The 20,017-nt window shown below is 44.4% G+C and overlaps 1 protein-coding gene across 2 annotated transcripts in view; it reads left to right on the top strand.

The window, feature by feature from the left end:
• Positions 1–20,017, top strand: part of TTC39C (tetratricopeptide repeat domain 39C) — a 105,467-nt gene that overhangs the window by 71,815 nt on the left and 13,635 nt on the right. For both annotated transcript variants that reach the window (XM_055417086.2, XM_088833405.1), the window contains exon 7: positions 17,558–17,651. In XM_055417086.2, the coding sequence (XP_055273061.1) occupies positions 17,558–17,651 (94 nt within the window). The remainder of the gene's footprint in view (positions 1–17,557; positions 17,652–20,017) is intronic.

The raw sequence follows: 20,017 nt of genomic DNA, 5'->3' as shown, positions 1-20,017 counted from the left end.
AGCCTTTGCCCTGCTTCATTCCGTGCTCCAAGGCCAAATTTGCCAGTTACTCCAGGTGTTTCTTGACTTCTTACTTTTGCATTCCAGCCCCCTATAATGAAAAGGACATCTTTTTTGGGTGTTAGTTCTAACAGGTCTTGTAGGTCTTCATAGAACCGTTCAACTTCGGCTTCTTCAGCATTACTGGTTGGGGCATAGGCCTGGATTACTGTAACACTGAATGGTTTGCCTTGGAAACGAACAGAGATCATTCTGTCATTTTTGAGATTGCATCCAAGTACTGCATTTTAGACTCTTTTGTTGACCATGATGGCTACTCCATTTCTTCTAAGGGATTCCTGCCCACAGTAGTAGATATAATGGTCATCTGAGTTAAATTCACCCATTCCAGTCCATTTTAGTTCACTGATTCCTAGAATGTCTATGTTCACTCTTGCCATCTCCTGTTTGACCACTTCCAATTTGCCTGGATTCATGGACCTAACATTCCAGGTTCCTATGCAATATTGCTCTTTACAGCACCGGACCTTGCTTCTATCACCAGTCACATCCACAACTGGGTATTGGTTTTGCTTTTGCTCCATCCCTTCATTCCTTCTAGAGTTATTTCTCCACTGAGCTCCAGTAGCATACTGGGCACCTACCGACCTGGGGAATTCCTCATTCAGTATCCTATCATTTTGCCCTTTGATACTGTTCATGGGGTTCTCAAGGCAAGTATACTGAAGTGGTTTGCCATTCCCTTCTCCAGTGGACCACATTCGGCTGTGGTCCATGTGATCAGATCAACTAGTTTCCTGTGATTATGATTTCAGTGTGTCTGCCCTCTGATGCCCCCTTGCAGTATCTACCGTCTTATTTGGGTTTCTCTTACCTTGGTCGTGTAAAATCTCTTCACAGCCACTCCAGCAAAGTGCAGCTGCTGTACCTTACCTTGGATGAGGGGTATCTCCTCAAGGCCGTCCCTCCTGACCTTGAATGTGGAGTAGGTCCTCTCTGCCCTCCTGCGCCCGCACAGCCACCGCCTGTTGGACGTGGGGCAGCTTCTCTTGGCTGCTGGCACTGGCCTCAGGTGTGGGGTAGCTTCTCTCGGCCGCGCCTCTTTGCCTGGTCGGTTGCGCTGGCGTCTCTGGCGTCTGTGCCGGGAATCTGGGAGGTGTGTGCTGCTTTGGAGCACTGAGTGCAGGTCCTTGTTGGTGTTCATGACATGATGATGGCACTACTATGTCTGCTATGGGGGCTGCAGCACTACCAGCCACTGCAGCAGCACAGCAGGCCTGGGGGAGTTGAGGACCACATGGGAGGGAGGCATGTCAGCAGATGCCGAGGTGGCCAGGCTTTGTTCATTTCAGTTCAGTTACTCGGTCGTGTCCAACTCTGTGACCCCATGGACTGCAGCATGCCAGCCTTCCCTGTCCATCACCAACTCCCGGAGCTTGCTCAAACTCATGTCCATCGAGTCAGTGATGTCATCCAACCATCTCATCCTCTGTCATCCTCTTCTCCTGCCTTCAGTCTTTCCTAGCATCAGGGTCTTTTCCAGTGAGTCAGTTCTTTGCATCAGGTGACCAAAGTATTAGAGTTTCAGCTTCAGCATCAGTCCTTCCAATGAATATTCAGGACTAATTTCCTTTAGGATGGACTGGTTGGATCTCCTTGCAGTCCAAGGGACTCTCAAGAGTCTTCTCCAGCACCACAGTTCAAAAGCATCAATTCTTCAGCAGTCAGCTTTTCTTTATAGTCCAGCTCTCACATCCATACATGACTACTGGAAAAACCATAGCTTTGACTAGATGGACATTTGTCGGCAACATAATGTCTCTGCTTTTGCTATGCTCTCTAGGGTGGTCATAACTTTTCTTCCAAGGAGCAAGTGTCTTTTAATTTCATGGCTGCAGTCACCATCTGCAGTGATTTTGGAGCCCCCCAAAAATAAAGTGTCTCACTGTTTCCATTGCTTCCCCATCTATATGCCATGAAGTGATGAGACCAGATGCCATTATCTTAGTTTTCTGAATGTTGAGCTTTAAGCCAGCTCTTTCACTCTTTCACTTTCATCAAGAGGCTCATTAGTTGTTCTTCACTTTCTGCCATAAGGGTGGTGTCATCTGCATATCTGAGGTTATTGATATTTCTCCCGGCAATCTTGATTCCAGCTTGTGCTTCTAGGCTTTGGGGTAGTCAATAAAGCAGAAGTAGATGTTTTTCTGGAACTCTCTTGCTTTTTTGATCCAGCAGATGTTGGCAATTTGATCTTTGGTTCCTCTCCCTTTTCTAAATCCAGCTTGCACGTCTGGAAGTTCACGGTTCACATACTGTTGAAGTCTGGCTTGGAGAATTTTGAGCATTACTTTGCTAGCTTGTGAGATGAGTGCAATTGTACGGTAGTTTAAATATTCACTGACATGCTTTTCTTTGGGATTGGAGAAAACTGACCTTTTCCAGTCCTGGGCCACTGCTGAGGTTTCCAAATTTGCTGGCATATTGAGTGCAGCACTTTTACAGCATCATCTTTTAGGATTTGAAATAGCTCAACTGGAATTCCGTCACTTCAAGTAGCTTTGTTTGTAGTGTTGCTTCCTAAGGCCTGCTTGACTTCACATTCCAGGAGGTCTGACTCTAAGTGAGTGATCACACCATCGTGATTATCTGGGTCATGAAGATCTTTTTTTGTATAATTGTTCTGTGTATTCTTGCCACCTTTTCTTAATATCTTCTGCTTCTGTTAGGTCCATACCATTTCTGTCCTTTATTGTGCCCATCTTTGCATGAAGTGTTCTGTTGGTATCTCTACTTTTCTTGAAGAGATCTCTAGTCTTTGCCATTCTATTGTTTTCCTCTATTTCTTTGCACTGATTGCTGAGGAAGGCCAGGCTTTGAGAAATATAGAAACAGGCCTGTAGGAAGGGCCAGCAGGGTGTGGGTCACCCATGGTGCAACCCTCATCTTCTGGGGAAGATGACCCAGGAGAGGGAATATTTGGGTTGGCTCGAAGAGTCAGTAGGAGTTTTCAGATAGATATGAGAGAATGGGCATGATCCTGCATTCAAGCCTAGACCCATGAAGAGACCCCATGATGGGGAGGTCCAGGCTCAAGGGGGCTGGAGCATTTGGTGGAGAGAGGCTGGTGGAGTTGGGGTGACCCCAGAAGCAACAGATGATCTGAATTCTTTCTCAATCTCACTGTCTCCTTTTACAGAGGAGTTTCTTATAGATGTTATGTATATGAAGCATGTGTTTTCCTTTGCTCTCAGAGTTGCGTTTATTATTATGTTTGTTTTCATTTCTGCTTACTCTGGGGTGGAGTTTTCCTTCAATTTGGATTGAAAATATGATCACTGTATTTTAATTATTTTTCTGCCATTTTAAAAGCAGGTTTACATATCCATACAGGTGGCATTCCAGGTCTTTGTTCTAAGGCCAGTAAGTGTCCGGCAAACTCCCATTGCTGGGTTGCACAGAGCTAGTTTTAGGAAATAGTGCTCCCCACTTTACCTACCCCTGTCGAGAGCTCCTCTTTGAAATTCTGTATTTTCTCGTAGTACTGTATTGAACGTCTCCATTTTTCTTTATGATTTTGGGCTCTCAGCATGTGGGCACATGGGATTCCTAACTCTGTGCCTTTCTTTCTGTCATGTGTTAGTCCTTACTTTTCTGTGGCTCCGGGAGTTTGTTGTCATTGTTTCAGAGCTTCAGGTTTTGACATGTAGCATTGTTAAAAGATCTTCCCTGGTGGCTCAAACGGTAAAGAGTTTGCCTGCAATGTGGAAGATCCCCTGGAGAAGGACATGGCAGCCCACTCCAGTATTCTTGCCTGGAGAATCCCATGGACAGAGGAGCCAGGAGGGCTGCAGTCCATGGGGTCGCACAGAGTCAGACACGACTGAGCGACTGACATACACGTTGTAGAAAGAGCGCTGGACTAAAAGCCTGAAGGTCTGGTTTTGGCTCTTCCATGAAGAATGAACACCCTCTCTACTTCCACATGGTTGCTCACGTGTCGAACAGTTTTGAAGAACAGTGAGACCTCGGTGAAGCCACTCAGCCTTCTCTGGCTCGAGTCCTTTACCTGGAAAATCAGGAGGGTTGAAATAAGTCAGTGTTTTCCTGAAGCATCTTCCCTGGAGCACTGATTTGATGGGCTGGTTAATAACGTATTTCATGAAAAGAGGTTTCGTATCATTTAAATTAGGATATCCTGGGGCTTTTTGGAGAGTTTAGTGTTGCATCATGAGGGAGATAGTCTGCATATCTGCTGTGTTCACCCACGTTGCATGACCAGGAGGATTCTTGTTCATACTGTAGCCTGTGAGACATGGAAACATTCAGTGTAACACTTGAGAAACACTGATATGGTGCCGTGCTCAGTCGTGTCTGACTCTGCAATTCCATGGACTGTAGCCCACCAGGCTCCTCTGTCCATGGGATTTCCCAGGCAAGAATACTGGAGCAGGTTGACATTTTCTCCTCCACGGGATCTTCCTCACCCAGGGATTGAATTTGTGTCTCCTGCATTGCAGGAGGATTTTTTTTTTTTTTACCACTGAGCCACTAGGAAGTCTTTGAAAAACACTAGGCTACATCATTTTTAAGATTTCTTTCAGCCTACGAGTTGCATGCTTCTGTGAATATACTGATAGCCACTGAATTGTACACTTTAAAAGGAAAGAATTTTCTCCAAGCTGCTACATAAAAATTTTTTTCATGGTTCTTGAATTTTCAGAACTGTGATTACCTGGCATTTCTGCCTTTTACAATTTATTTTTTAATTCCTCTTTGGACAAACCCATATACCAGCTTGTCCATTTGACATCCTTTACAGAGAAGGTCATTAAGTTCTAGGAAAAGTTTTCAAAGTCACTTTCCTAATTGTGGCTTCTATTTGTTCCTCTCATTTAAGTCTCTGTGGATATTAATCCCCTCCATCAGTTTCCCAGGTTTTTCTGTTTATCTTGAATTTCCTGTTTTATTTTGTGTAGGGTGTGACTCTCTGCTCTTGTTTTTATGTATTTCTGTGGTCTTTGTTTTTCTGGGTTAATTCTTTGCATCATCTTCTCCTTCACTAGTGTTGAAAATTCTTTGATAGCACCTTTAAAATAATTATATTTCTTTTAAATTTACTGCCATCTTTCATATGGATTCCTCCTCTGCAATTTTCAAAGGCAGCATAGGGTAGCTGAGCTCAAAACAGATTCTTCCACTTCCTGGCTGGCTGAGCTTTCTGAGCCTGTGTCCTTGTCTGTAAAGAGAGGACAGTGCCTCCGCTGTCAGCCTTAAATAATGTAGCATGGATTCTGCAAAGGACTAATAAGCACACGGTGCTTGGTAAGGACTTTTCCTGTTTATATAGAATTGTGTCTTGGTTGTGAATCCAGTATAAAGCATTTCCCCTCAGAAATTTTGTCAAAGTCATGGTCCTTACTATTGACGGACCAAAAAAATCCTGCAACTGGTACATTATTCAGCTCCTCTACCCTTAATGGTGGATTTGGTTACATAACTCACTTACCAAGGAGGGTGCTGTCCATTTACATGGAGGTGCTGAAAACACTACTACTGTATTCTATTTGTGTGTAATCAGAGATTTGTAGCCTGTAATGGAAAAGACCTTCTGGAGGGGATGCCAAGAGAACTAGAAAAAGCCTGTGTCCCAAAATAAACTTGCAGTTTGATTATGAAGACTGGAATGTGAATGCATGAAAAGGTGATTGTGTAAGACAGTAACAAGGGCTAGATGAATGGGTGGTGGTTGTGGGTGGTGGTGACTGAAGAGGGGCTGGAGGTGACTGGGAGGGGAGTCGGTCTGTAGAATGAGAGGCACGGAGGTGAGGACTGTTGGCTCTGGAGTCTTGCTTCCCATTTCAACAGCTCTCCCTCTAACAGGCACGTGATAAAAGAGTGCCACATATGTTAGCTTTAATGTTGGTGATGAGTAGACCAGAATAAGCTTGTTTCAGCAATGATCTTTAAAGGCAGGGGACTTCCATCATGGTCCAGTGATTACGACTTCAGCTTCTAGTGCAGGGGGTGTGGGTTTGATCCCTGGTCTGGGAGCTAAGATCCCACATGCGTCATGGCCAAAAAAAAACAAAACATAGAACAGAAACAGTATTTGTGTTTCAATTCAATAAAGACTTTAAAATGGTCCACTTAAAAAAATATTTAAAAAAAATTTTTTAATGTAGCACGCTGCTGCTGCTGCTAAGTCACTTCAGTCATGTCCAACTCTGTGCGACCCCAAAGATTGCAGCCCACCAGGCTCCCCCGTCCCTGGGATTCTCCAGGCAAGAACACTGGAGCGGGTTGCCATTTCCTTCCCCAATGCATGAAAGTGAAAAGTGAAAGTGAAGTCGCTCAGCTGTCTCTGATTCTTAGCGACCTCATGGACTGCAGCCTACCAGGCTTCTCCATCCATGGGATTCTCCAGGCTGGAACTGAAGTGGGGTGCCATTGCCTTCTCCAGTGTAGCATGAGAATGTATATTTTCATCTACCTTATTAGATCCCTTGGATAAGGAAATGGCTACCCACTCTAGCATTCTTGCCTGGGAAATCCCATGGACAGAGGAGCCTGGTGGGCTGCAGTCCACGGGGGCTCGAAGAGTCAGACATGACTGAGCAACTGACACACTTTGTTATGTCTAAAAAATGCATATTTGTTTGGAAACATGGTAAAATACAAAAGTACTTCAAGGAACAGATACAAATCTTGTATTCCAGAAATAGCTACTGTTTACCTTTTTCTAGGTTCCAGAGTGTTGACTAGAATTATCAGTTGTAGATGTGTGTCTTCTAAATAGTCAATCACAGTAGGCTCGGAAGTGTGCACAGGCCATGAAGGAGTAAGTGGGGATTCATAGGACACCCCTGTGGTGTGGAAGTCTGGGCATCACCCACTAATCTGTAATCTGTGTCGTTGGCAGGAACACATGGCATTCGTCCAGTGCTTAGGGACTCACTGCATTTGCTAAGAAATGTGCTACAACATCACCATCTTTTCTTGCTGAGTCTTTTTCATTTTCATGTTGTTCACATCAGACAGTCCCTCCCTTATATATGAGGTTTTATTAGGAATTTCAGAGGACTCTTCTTGTAGCCTCTGTACTTGCTCAGCATTCTTATTTTAAACACAGTCCCCATCAACATTTCTGAGGAGGTTGATTTGTATGAACACATCTCAGGAATTCCGCCTGTGTCTAACAAACTCTGCTGACTGATTACTTAAAACGTCTTGAGAGAACGTGCCTGTGTTTCAGACACTTACTTGTTTAACAGAACTGAGAGTTCCCAAAGCAGACACAACGCCATCCACTGGGGCAGTGCCCTTCCCCAGTAGCCAAGTCCACAGGAGAGACTGTATCCTTCGGTCCGCACCATCAGTGTGCTCTCCTCCCTGGGGTCTAACCCACAGAGTTACGTGACACCAGCGTCATTTGAAGGCCAGCGGACTGGTTCTGAGCCGAGACTGCTCTGTCTATGAGTTGGTGCTGTCACTTAATGTTAAACACAGCTTTGAGGTGGGACAGGAGAAAACTGCTCGTTTGGGAAGCAGAGTCTTGACGCTTCAGCTTCAGGGTTGTCTGGAACTTGCTTTCCCTCTGGCACTAGAGTTTGGGCCAGGCCCCTGCAACAGCTTGGCCTTGTTTCCATTTTCGCTTTTTTTTGCAACTCTAGAAATGGGACTTTTTGCTCAGTTGCTGAATCAAGAGAATCCTGTCAGCTTGCTCTTGCTAGTGAAAATCTTTGAGTAAAACAGGATGTGACACTGAGCTTATAGCGCTGACTCTGAAAATTATTCATCCTCACTGTGTCTTCACAGTGTGCTCTGAGAGCCATGCACTCATTCTTTCGTTCATTTATTTGGCTTCGCTGGGTCTTAGTGGCAGCCCATGGGGTCTTTGATCTTTGTTGTGGCACGGGGGGATCTTTTTCAGTTGCAGCCTGTGGTATCTAGTTCCCCGATCAGGAATTGAACCCAGGCCCCCAGCACTGGGAGTGTGGAGTCTTAGCCCCTGGACCACCAAGGAGGTCCTACCATCTCTACTTTCTTAATAGCTTAAAAATGCATTAATGTGGAAATATCAACAGAATAACTTAATTGTTGTAAATTGGGTAGAAAATGTTGCCTATGGTCTGTCTCTCCCTTTGTATTACATGTTTTATTTTCTTTTGTCCCCTTCAGGCAAGAGCACTCACTTGTATATTTATGGTAGACTCTTAACTCAAACAGCTCTTAATTATACCTGCTCGATAAAATAGGAATTTCCCTAGGTTTTTTTTTTTTTAAATCTCTAGGTGACCACAAGCAGAGTTATAAAAACAGTTTACACCATCTAAAGGAATGTAGAGGATGAAGCAAATAAAATAGTTCATATAATAAGAAAAAAGGTAACTGTCAGGGGAACAAAATCAGAAATTAAATTACTACAAAAATATCAGTTGTCTAAATCCATTTATGTTTATCATCAGTTCAGTTCAGTCGCTCAGTCGTGTCTGACTGTCTGTGACTCCATGAATCACAGCACGCCAGGCCTCCCTGTCCATCACCAACTCCTGGAGTTCACTCAAACTCATGTCCATCGAGTCGGAGATGCCATCCAGCCATCTCATTCTCTGTCGTCCCCTTCTCCTCCCACCCCCAATCCCTCCCAGCATCAGAGTCTTTTCCAGTGAGTCAACTCGTCGCATGAGATGGCCAAAGTATTGGAGTTTCAGCTTTAGCATCAGTCCTTCCAATGAACATCCAGGATTGATCTCCTTTAGAATGGACTGGTTGAATCTCCTTGCAGTCCAAGGGACTCTCAAGAGTCTTCTCCAGCACCACAGTTCAAAAGCATCAATTCCTCAGTGCTCAGCTTTCTTCACAGTCCAACTCTCACATCCATACATGACCACGGGAACAACCATAGCCTTGACTAGACGGACCTAGGATGGCAAAGTGATGTCTCTGCTTTTTAATATGCTATCTAGGTTGGTCATAACTTTCCTTCCAAGGAGTAAGTGTCTTTTAATTTCCTGGCTGCAATCAGCATCTGCAGTGATTTTGGAGCCCCAAAAGATAAAGTCTGACACTGTTTCCACTGTTTCCCCATCTATTTCCCATGAAGTGATGGGACCAGATGCCATGATCTTCGTTTTCTGAATGTTGAGCTTCAAGCCAACCTTTTCACTCTCCTCTTTCACTTTCATCAAGAGGCCTTTGAGTTCCTCTTCACTTTCTGCCATAAGGGTAGTGTCATCTGCATATCTGAGGTTATTGATATTTCTCCCGGCAATCTTGATTCCAGCTTGTGCTTCTTCCAGCCCAGCGTTCCTCATGATGTACTCTGCAGATAAGTTAAATAAGCAAGGTGACAATATACAGCCTTGACGTACTCCTTTTCCTATTTGGAACCAGTCTGTTGTTCCATGTCCAATTCTAACTGTTGCTTCCTGACCTGCAAACAGGTTTCTCAAGAGGCAGGTCAGGTGGTCTGGGATTCCCATCTCTTTCAGAATGTTCCACAGTTTATGGTGATCCACACAGTCGAAGGCTTTGACATAGTCAATGAAGCAGAAATAGATGTTTTTCTGGAACTCTCTTGCTTTCTCCATGATCCAGCGGATGTTGGCAATTTGATCTCTGGTGCCTCTGCCTTTTCTAAAACCTGCTTGAACATCTGGAAGTTCACGGTTCACATATTGCTGAAGCCTGGCTTGGAGAATTTTGAGCATGACTTTACTAGCGTGTGAGATGAGTGCAATTGTGCGGTAGTTTGAGCATTCTTTGGCATTGCCTTTCTTTGGGATTGGAATGAAGACTGACCTTTTCCAGTCCTGTGGCCACTGCTGAGTTTTCCAAATGTGCTGGCATATTGAGTGCAGCACTTTCACAGCATCATCTTTCAAGATTTGAAATAGCTCAACTGGAATTCCATCACCTCCACTAGCTTTGTTCGTAGTGATGCTCTCTAAGGCCCACTTGACTTCACATTCCAAGATGTCTGGTTCCAGGTGAGTGATCACGCCATTGTGACTATCTTGGTCGTGAAGATCTTTTTTATACAGTTCTTCTGTGTATTCTTGCCACCTCTTCTTAATATCTTCTGCTTCTGTTAGGTCCATACCATTTCTGTCCTTTATCGAGCCCATCTTTGCATGAAATGTTCCCTTGATATCTCTAATTTTCTTGAAAAGATTTCTTGTTTTTCCTATTCTGTTGTTTTCCTCTATTTCTTTGCATTGATCACTGAGGAAGGCTTTCTTATCTTTCCTAGCTATTCTTTGGAAGTCTGCATTCAGATGGTTATATCTTTCCTTTTCTCCTTTGCTTTTCACTTCTCTTCTTTTCACAGCTATTTGTAAGGCCTCCTCAGATAGCTATTTTGCTTTTTTGCATTTCTTTTCCATGGGGATGGTGTTGGTCCCTGTCTCCTGTACAATGTCACGAACCTCCGTCCAGAGTTCATCAGGCACTCTATCAGATCTAGTCCCCTAAATCTATTTCTTACTTCCACTGTATAATCATAAAGGATTTGATTTAGGTCATATCTGAATGGTCTAGTAGTTTTCCCTACTTTCTTCAATTTCAGTCTGAATTTTGCAATATGGAGTTCATGATCTGAGCCACAGTCAGCTCCTGGTCTTGTTTTTGCTAACTATATGTATAGAGCTTCTCCATCTTTGGCTGCAAAGAATATAATCAATCTGATTTCAGTGTTGACCATCTGGTGATGTCCATGTGTAGAGTCTTCTTTTGATATGTATATCATATCTCTATACAAAAGATTATAACTAAGATTAGGATAATGAAGAAAACAAACTAGATAAATAGCTAACTAAAAATATTTAAATGGTGATAGAAAAGTAAAAGATAAATTGTAGACAGAATAAATCAGGTGTATGTGAATGGAAAAAAAAGACAGTAATGATAATTTCAGAATTGAAGGCAAATATATTAAAGGGAACAAAGCTGGTTTCAAACGTTATGGTACTTGACAACTAAACTGTAGCCATCTTAAAGTTATTTCTTCCTAAGAAATAGCATTTTTTTCTTAAACATAAGAGTCTGGCAGAAATACAATTATGAGAAACTAACAACTCTTTCATTCTTCAGTATATTTTATAATAAAACACTGACTTCTCTGCTCAGTTTTGCTATAATCCTAATACTTCTCTAAATGCAGGAGACCCATTTTGATTTCTGGGTCAGGAAGATCCACCGGAGAAGGGATAGGCTACCCACTCCAGTATTCTTGGGCTTCCCTTGTGACTCAGCTGGTAAAGAATCTGACTTCAATTCGAGAGACCTGGGTTCAATCCCTGGGTTGGGAAGATCCACTGGTGAAGGGAGTGGCTACCCACTCCAGTATTCTGGCCTGAAGAATTCCATGGGCTGTATAGTCCACGGGGTAGCAAAGAGTTGGACACGACTGAGCAACTTTCACACTCTAATACTGCTCTAAAAAAATTAACTTTACTAATTAAAAACAAACCTGGAATGTTTTCCAGTGTTCTGAAATAATTTGTGAGAAGCTGATTGATGTTATTCAGTCACTCAGTCGTGGCCAACTATTTTTGACCATATGGACTGCAGCACACCAGACTTCCCTGTCCTTCACTTATCTCCTGGAGCTTGCTCAAACTCATGTCCATTGAGTCGGTGATGCCATCCAACCATCTCATCCTCTTTTGTCACTTCTCCTCCTGCCTTCAGTCTCTCTGAGCATCAGGGTCTTTTTCAGTGAGTTGACTCTTCACATCAGGTGGCCAAAGTTTTGGAGCTTCAGCACCAGTCCTTCCAATGAATATTTAGGGTTGATTTCCTTTAGGATTGACTAGTTTGATCTCCTTGCAGTCCAAGGGACTGTTCAAGAGTCTTCTCAAGCACCACAGTTCGAAAGCATCATTTTTTCAGCACTCAGCCTTCTTTATGGTCCAGCTCTCACATCCATACGTGACTACTAGGAAAATGACTACATGGACCTTTGTCAGCAGTGTGATATCTCTGCTTTTTTATATGCTGTCTAGATTTGTCATAGCTTTTCTTCCAAGGAGTAAGCGTCTTTTAATTTTGTGGTTGCAGTCAATCTGCAATGATTTTGTAGCCCAAGAAAATGAAATCCAACACTGTTTCCACTTTTTCCCTATCTATTTGCCAGGAAGTGATGGGACCGGATGCCATGATCTTCAATTTTTGAATGTTGAGTTTTAAGCCAACTTTTTCACTCTCCTCTTTCACTTTCATCAAGAGGCTCTTTAGTTCTTCAATTTTTGCCATAATGGTGGTGCCATCTGCATATCTGAGGTTATTGATATTTCTCCCAGCAATCTTGATTCCAGCTTGTGCTTCATCCAGCCCAGCATTTTGCATGATGTACTCTGCATATAAGTTAAATAAACAGGGTGACAATACAGCCTTGACACACTCCTTTCCCTATTTGGAACCAGTCTGTTGTTCCATGTTCAGTTCTAACTGTTGGTTCTTGACCTGCATACAGATTTCTCAGGAAGGCAGGTAAGATGGTCTGGTATTCCCTTCTCCTGAAAAACTTTCCATAGTTTGTTGTGATTTGCACAGTCAAAGGCTTTAGCATAGTCAATGAAGAAGAAGTAGATGTTTTTCTGAAATTCCTTTGCTTTTTCTATGATCCAACGGATGTTGTCAATTTGATCTCTAGTTCCTCTTTTCTTAATCCAACTTGAATATCTGGAATTTCTCAGTTCATGTACTATTGTAGCCTAGTTTGAAGGATTTTGAGCATTACCTTGCTAGCATGTGAAATGAGTGCAATTGTGTGGTAGTTTGAACATTCTTTGGCATTTTCCTTTGGAATTGGAATGAAAACCAGTGTTTTCCTTTAGATTAGAATAAAGCAAATTTGTGTTCGGTGGTTGCTTACTTTCAGTATTTAACTGGTGTGTGTGTGTGTGCACACGTGTGCACACTCGCTCAGTCCCTCAGTCGTGTCCGACCCTTTTGGACCCCATAGACTGTAGCCCACCAGGCTTCTCTGTCCATGGGGCTTTCCAGGCAAGGACACTGGAGTGCGTTGCCATTTCCTCCTCCAGGGGCTCTTCCAACCCAGGGGTCGAACCCCTGTCTCTGTGTCTCCTGCACTGCAGGTGTATCCTTTACCAGTGAGCCACTGGGAAAGCCCTTTGTAACCAGTGGTCCTACCCAATTACAGTTGTCTATTGCAAATGAAGAGACAGCACTGTCGTTATGTGCAAAAGGTTTGAATGTTTCCTTGGAAAATCCAAAAGAAAAAAATTTAAGAATTTTAGGAATTCCTGAGTATAACAGACGTTATACTTGAAAAAAAAGTCCAAAGATTTCCACATACCAGCAATATTCACTTGGAGAATAAAATGGAGCAACAGATCCCTTTTACAGTTCCAACAAAAGGTATGAAATGCCTAAGAAGACACCTCAGGAAGTCCTGTGTAACTGGAAAAACACTGGGAATCTCTGTAATGACAGTGCAGTAGCTGTCAGTCCTGCTGCTTTTAATTTGGCAATAAATATGCTCCATTTAATCTGGCAGAGATTCCTGCTTGTATTCTTCATGGTTTCCTCTGGAGGCAGATTAAAGCTTGCCAATGTTTTTTCCTTCCTTTGTACCAGTAAGGAAACTGAGGCTTGAAGTTGTTTTTGTGACACAGTGTATCGGCACAATTCATGAGACAAAAGCCTGTGTGATACTCTTGATGTCCTAGCTTTTTCATACTAATCTATTTTCTATATTTTCTTCAGGGTACATATATTTCTTTAAAAATTAAGCTGGGAATTGAGTGTCAAATTGAGAATAATTCTCCTTTCTCTGCTGAGCTGTGGATATTTTAATTTGTAACCATAAGGACTCCCATGGATCACTTTTGTTTTAAATTGTTTTGGTGAAAAGAGGGAAATATATTTCTACAATTTTAATGGCTGTTCATCGTAATTCCTTAATGAGTGTTCAGACTAGAAGTGGAATGAATTTTGTAGCTATGCTTGCTCCTGGGATAATGCCGTTAAGCTCCATAAATGGTCTCAGTACTTTCCAGTTCTGTTCGGGTGCTTATAACACAAAGAGCCTGGGACTTTCTTCACAGTTTAATTTTTATTTTATTGATTTACTTATTTAGCGAGCTAGCCATGTCGGCATACTTGCTGCACGTGGCATCTTAGATCCCTGATGAGGGATCGAACCTGGGCCCCCTGCATTGGGAGCTCAGAGTCTTAGCCACTGGACCACTGGGGAAATCCCCACGGTTTAATCTTTAAAGAGGTATACTGCTCTGGTTTCCAAAGACGTTTCTAACAAATTACCACAAACTTCATGGCTTAAAATGACAGAAATTTTCTCTCACAATTCTGGAGGCTTAAAGTCCAAAGTCAGTTTTTCTGGGTGCAAATCAAGGCGGTGGGCAGTGCACCCTTTGGAGGCTGCAGGGAAACTCCATTCCTTGCCTTTTGCCTCTGGTCGTCTCGTAGGTTCCTGGACTGTGGCCATGTCACTGTGATCTCTGCCTCTGTGGTCACAGTGCCACCACCTCTACTTCCATCAGGCTTCCCTGGTGGCTCAGATGGTAAAGAATCTACCTGCAATGCAAGAGACCCAGGTTCAATCCCTGGGTCAGGAAGATCTGCTGGAGAAGGAAACAGCAACCCACTTCAGTGTTCTTGCCTGGGAAATCCCAAGGACAGAGGAGGCTGGTGGTCTCCAGTCCGTGGGGCTGCAAGAGTTGGACACGACTTAGCGACTAAACCACCACCTACTTGCATCAGCTCTCTGTTTCCCTCTTGTAGGGATACTGTTGATTGTATTTAGTGCCCTCTGGATAATCCAGGAACTGGCCCTCTTCTCCAGATCCTTCATTTAATCACACCTTCATCTCTCTCCCTGAAGAATGCATGCTCTGGAGGCATTTGGAGCAGAATTTACATACTAGTCAATTGCTAGCCCCCAGCCTTGGCCAAGCTACTTAACCTCTTTGAACTTCAGTTCCTTTATCTGAAAATGGAACTAATACGCACCTATCTCAGATTCTTTGAAAGGGTTAAGAGAAATAATGTTGATTCAGCTACAGCTATTACTTGGTTTCTTATTGTCTTGAGTTGACACCTTAGTTTTGACTCATCAGTGTATCTCCAGAGCCCATTCCATCCTGGGCACAGTAGTTGTCTGATAAATGTTGACTGAGTAGTTTCCTGCCCTCTGAAGGGCAGTATGGCATTGCACTGCCATCTGCTGGACCCCAGCTGGGGTCAGATTGGTAGTGATGGCCCATCCCTGTGTGAGAGTTGAGAGCCATTAACTTGGGAAATTGGGGAGATCCATGCAAAGCAGAAACCCTAACACTGTGGTTTCTGTGTAAATGGGCTAAGTTGGGTACATGTGTGATGCAAGGGAAGAACTTTTTTTTATTATTTTTGTCTCTGCTGGGTCTTCATTGCTGTGCGGACTTTCTCTATTGCGGCAAGTGGGGGCTACTCTCTAGTTGCCCCGGCTTCTCGTTGCTGTGACTTCTCTTGTTGTGGAGTACAGGCTCGGTAGTTCTGGTGCATAGGTTCAGTTGCTCTGTTCATCTGTGGGATCTTCCCAGACCTGGGATCAAACCTGTGTCTCCTGCATTGGCAGATGGATTCTTTACCACTAGACCACCAGGAAGGTCCAGGAAGGAATGATTGATCCAGAAAGTTATAAATGGGCGTAATGAGTGTCCAGATCTTTCCACACACGTGCTTTTCTTAAGAGATTGATTTTTTACCTTTGGTATCTTGGCTTTGTGGGCTTCCCTAGTGGCTCAGCAGTAAAGAATCTGCCTGCAATGCAGGAGATGCAGGTTCCATCCCTGGATTGGGAAGATCCCCTGGAGGAGGAAATGGCGACCCACTCCAGTATTCTTGCCTGGAGAATCCTAAGGAAAGAGGACCATGGCTGGCTACGATCCTTTGGGTCGCAAAAGAGTCAGATACAACAGAGCAACTAAACACATGCATCACATACATAAACATATCTTGGCTTTGTGCTCACAATCTGTGTAAATGTCTCGAGGTTAGAGAAGGGGGCTTGTTTCATTCCTGTGAGGGTCCCCTCAACTTGGTGTTGAGCTCCTTGAGAATGCAAGTTAGTGAGGCAGTGATGTGTGTGTTCTGTGGCTACCTGCCAAGCACTTGTAGGGGTGACAGGGGATTGAGTGCTCAGTCTGAAGCTTGCTGCCAGCAGAGTGAACTGTTACCACGGGGCACGAGCAGTTACTGGCCCAGCCGTGGCCTTGGTTCATGAGTCATTTGGCTCCTAGTGCTCCTGAGTCACAGGCTGTCCTGCCCATCTCCTTGCTGACTCATCGGTGCCCTGTGTAGGGTCTGGGGGCCTCCTGCAGGGATCAGGCATCACCTCACTGCAGAATGTGGTGGGGGCTGGGCCCAGGGAACCAGCAGCCTGTCTTCTCAGACCCTTCATGCCCCAGTCTGGCTGCTTGCAGGGAGAGGAGGCAGCTGGAGTGTTGGAAAGGGAGTTCCCTGGGAGCCGCAGAGGGAGATGACAGGACGGAGGGCTGAGTGTAGGGTGGAAGGGCATCGCATTGCAGGCACCTGCGGGAGGGAGAAAGGAACACTTTTGAGCATGCATCAGAACTTCGGGACGTTTAGGATTTGTATTTAGGATTTATATCACCATGTCCTTAGTGATACGTGATACTTCACGCCTGTCGTTGAAATATTTAGGGTTTAATCTGCCTCCCTTTCATCCTGATGATGCCTTTTAGGTGCTCTTACCAGTTGCTTATGGCCTCAGATCAGCAGACTTTGAAAGAGATCTTTCGTGGAAGGAAAACTAAATGTATTTAATCAGGAAAGAGCAGGACAGACATTTGAGAGTCTCTCGGGCTCTAGACAGTACTGGACGAATGCAAACGTAGGAAGTAAAATCTGGATCCTCAGTTTCTAGAGTGTCCAGAGAAGAGAGGTGATGACCGGAAGCAATCTGACCACAGCACTGTGTTGTGGGGTCAAGAGTGAGGGGCTCCCAGAAGGGAGAGCCGCTGAGGCTGGCCCCGGGGACTGGCTCCCAACAGTGCTGACTGTGAGTCTCTTTGTACGTCCCTCCCCTGTCGAAGTCACCTGTCCCAAGGATCAGCTCAGCTCATCACTCCACTCCACCAAGTCCTGGTGCACAGAGGGCCCCGGGGGCAGGAGGGGCTGTGGGCCGCCTTCCCGGGGGTCTTTCTAGCTGAGCAGGAGAGGTGCTCTGAGCTCTGTTCAGCTCACAACCACGGACGGGACCGTTTCCCCAGAAGTCTTTAAATTACTCTCTTCTATACTGCTTAATCTGTTTAAAGTAACTAGAAGGGAAGAGACACTTTTGAATTTGGGAAAACAACACTTTTGTTGTTCAGTCGCTCAGCTGCGTTAGACTCTTTTCAACCCCTTGGACTGCCCCACGCCGGGCTTCCCTGTCCTTCACCATCTCCCGGAGCTCGCTCAAACTCATGAGCTTTGAGTTGGCGATGCCCTCCAACCATCTCATCCTCTGTCGCAATGTTAATGATAGATCTTAAGTCAATGACTCTGTTTTCATTTTCTTCCTCAGTGTCAAATCAACAGTGCCTTGACGTCCTTCCATACTGCTCTGGAACTTGCAGTAGACCAGAGAGAAATCCAGCACGTTTGTCTCTATGAAATTGGTAAGTGTTGAATGTCGGGCCAGTCGCCTGTCGTGAAATAGTATATTAACACCGCAGTTTACGTCCAGCTTCTTGTCCTGCAAGTGTTAATGCATTCCTGTGCGCTCTTTCACTGTTAATGCTGTTCAGTGTGTGTCTTTGTGAAATGCTGGCTGCCTTTTGTAATAACAGGACCGTTACCATAGCGCAAGTAGCGATGCTTATCTCAGTGAATTCTCATTACTTCTTTCCAATAATTCGTTCCTTTGATGATTTGACTCTAGGCTAATAGGCACAGTTGAATGAATTGAGTAAGAACCAGTTTTGGGGAAAAAAAAAAAACCAATTTTGACTCTTTTATTGGACTGGATATTAGAATGCAGAACCGTTATCTCTTCTCTCCCACCAATGCGTACCTGAGAAGAGAAGTCGGGCTTGGGAGGGACTGGGTGCACGGACTCCAAGCCCGGTTAGCGCGTCTGCCAACTAACTAGGAGACCTTGCCCTGCAGGAGCCCTTGGAGCAGCTGTGTGGTTTCGATGAAAGTACCCAAATGAGCGTGAGTCAGGGTACTTGGCACACGTGTTAGCCACTTCCTCCTACTTCTCCCCTCTTGGAGATGCATTTACAGACAGACCCGGAGGCATTTGTTTGCCCAAGATTTAGCCACCCTCTCCCCTCCCCCAAAGTTGTTGCTATGATTTTTTTTTTTTTTGGGCTGATTGCACTAAAATACATTAGTGATTCCATAATCCTTGACTTAATTATGCTGAGAAGCATAAACACGACTTTGGACTGGAAACAACAGGAACACGTTTCAGTAAGGGATTCATGCTTTTTAGAGTTTGAGCCAAGACTGCAAGGTCACACTGTATATAGCACACGTACAGGGAATGAAGGGGGGAGCAGAGACGGGAGAAAAGATGAGGTGGTGATGAGAACCAAAAGTGAAATTGAGACGCCAAAGGCTGTCATCAGAGACACAAAAGAAGAGACGGAGGAAGCCTGGGGAGGCAGTTGTCACCTGGCAGCGCGGACCTTTCAGTGCCTGCTGCTTGCTTGCCTGCCTTAGATATATTTGTCTTCCTGAATCTTTTCTTTTTTTTTTTTTTTAAAGAAGAGTGCTAACTGATTAAGAACTGCCCGATAAACAGTATTATGTTTTATACGTCTGCTATAGCTTAGAAAGTGAAGATCAAGTGTGATCCAGTGGGAAATACATTTTTCTGCAGTCTAACCTCTGCTGGGGGGCTTCCCTGATGGCTCAGTGGTAAAGAACCCACCTGCCAATGCAGGTGATTTGAGTTTGATCCCTGGGTCGGGAAGGTCCCCTGGAGAAGGAGATGACAGCCTACTCCAATATTCTTGTCTGGGAAATCTCATGGACAGAAGAGCCTGGCAGACTACAGTCCATGGGGTCACCAAAGAGACATGAGTTAGCAACTGAACAACAACAACCAGCTCTGCTGGAGCTAATGTGGTTTATGGTTTAAACCACATAGCTAATTACGGCTATGGTTTGTAGCCATAATGTGGAATGGAGTATGAGACACGGTAACTGTGATGTTTTGAGGAAGACAAGGCATCTCTAATTTCACAACTGATGAAGTAGTATAGAACTTGAAGAACTAGCTTTGGTGACCTTTCATGTTTCTTGTTTAGGATACTCTTTTCTTCTAGTTTTATGGAGATAGAGTTCACATGTCACATTATAGTGAAGTGTCCAATTGTATATATTGCAAACTGATCATGGTGGCCTTTTCTTGTGTGCGCACCATTTCTGGGTCAGTGGTGGGGCAGAATGTTAGAGCTGAAGAAAGCTTAGAAATCATGGAACCCAGTGCTAGGGACTTAGGAGGGTTAACCTGGGGTGCAGGTATGGGTGGGAACAGCGCAATCAGAACTCAGCCTCCTTATTTTGGTTTGGTGCTACCTCCCACCTCCACTTTTGCACTGAATCCAAATCTTACTCTGAAGTCTATTTTAGGATGGAAATAATTAGCCCCAGGTTTTACTCTAAAATACATCAACTTCATATCATATCCCGTGGAGTCTGATGCTGAATTTCCTGTAAGTGTGGCTTCCCCTCACCCCTGTAGGGTGTAAGGTGATGTGACTACTTCGCGGTGCAGTGGATAACAGAATTTGTTAGGCAGATCTCAGACAGGAGAGCGCGATGGCCTTTGATCCTCAGCCCTTCCCTTTTCTAAGCCGTGTGACCCTGAGCAAGTCACGAAGCCTCTTCATGCCTTAGGCCTCCTCCTTGGTCAGGTGTGGCACCATCAGCCACCTTTCCAAGACTGCACTGGGGTTAGAGAGAGTTACATCAGATGCCTGGCACACACAGGGCTGGCTGTATGATGGAGAGCTGCTGTTACTCACAGCAG

The sequence above is a fragment of the Moschus berezovskii genome, chromosome 28, assembly GCF_049115385.1.
Source record: "Moschus berezovskii isolate FMDL1 chromosome 28, NW_MosBer_1.0, whole genome shotgun sequence".
Taxonomy (NCBI): Eukaryota; Metazoa; Chordata; class Mammalia; order Artiodactyla; family Moschidae; genus Moschus; species Moschus berezovskii.
This window is presented reverse-complemented; position numbering and strand designations above follow the sequence as displayed.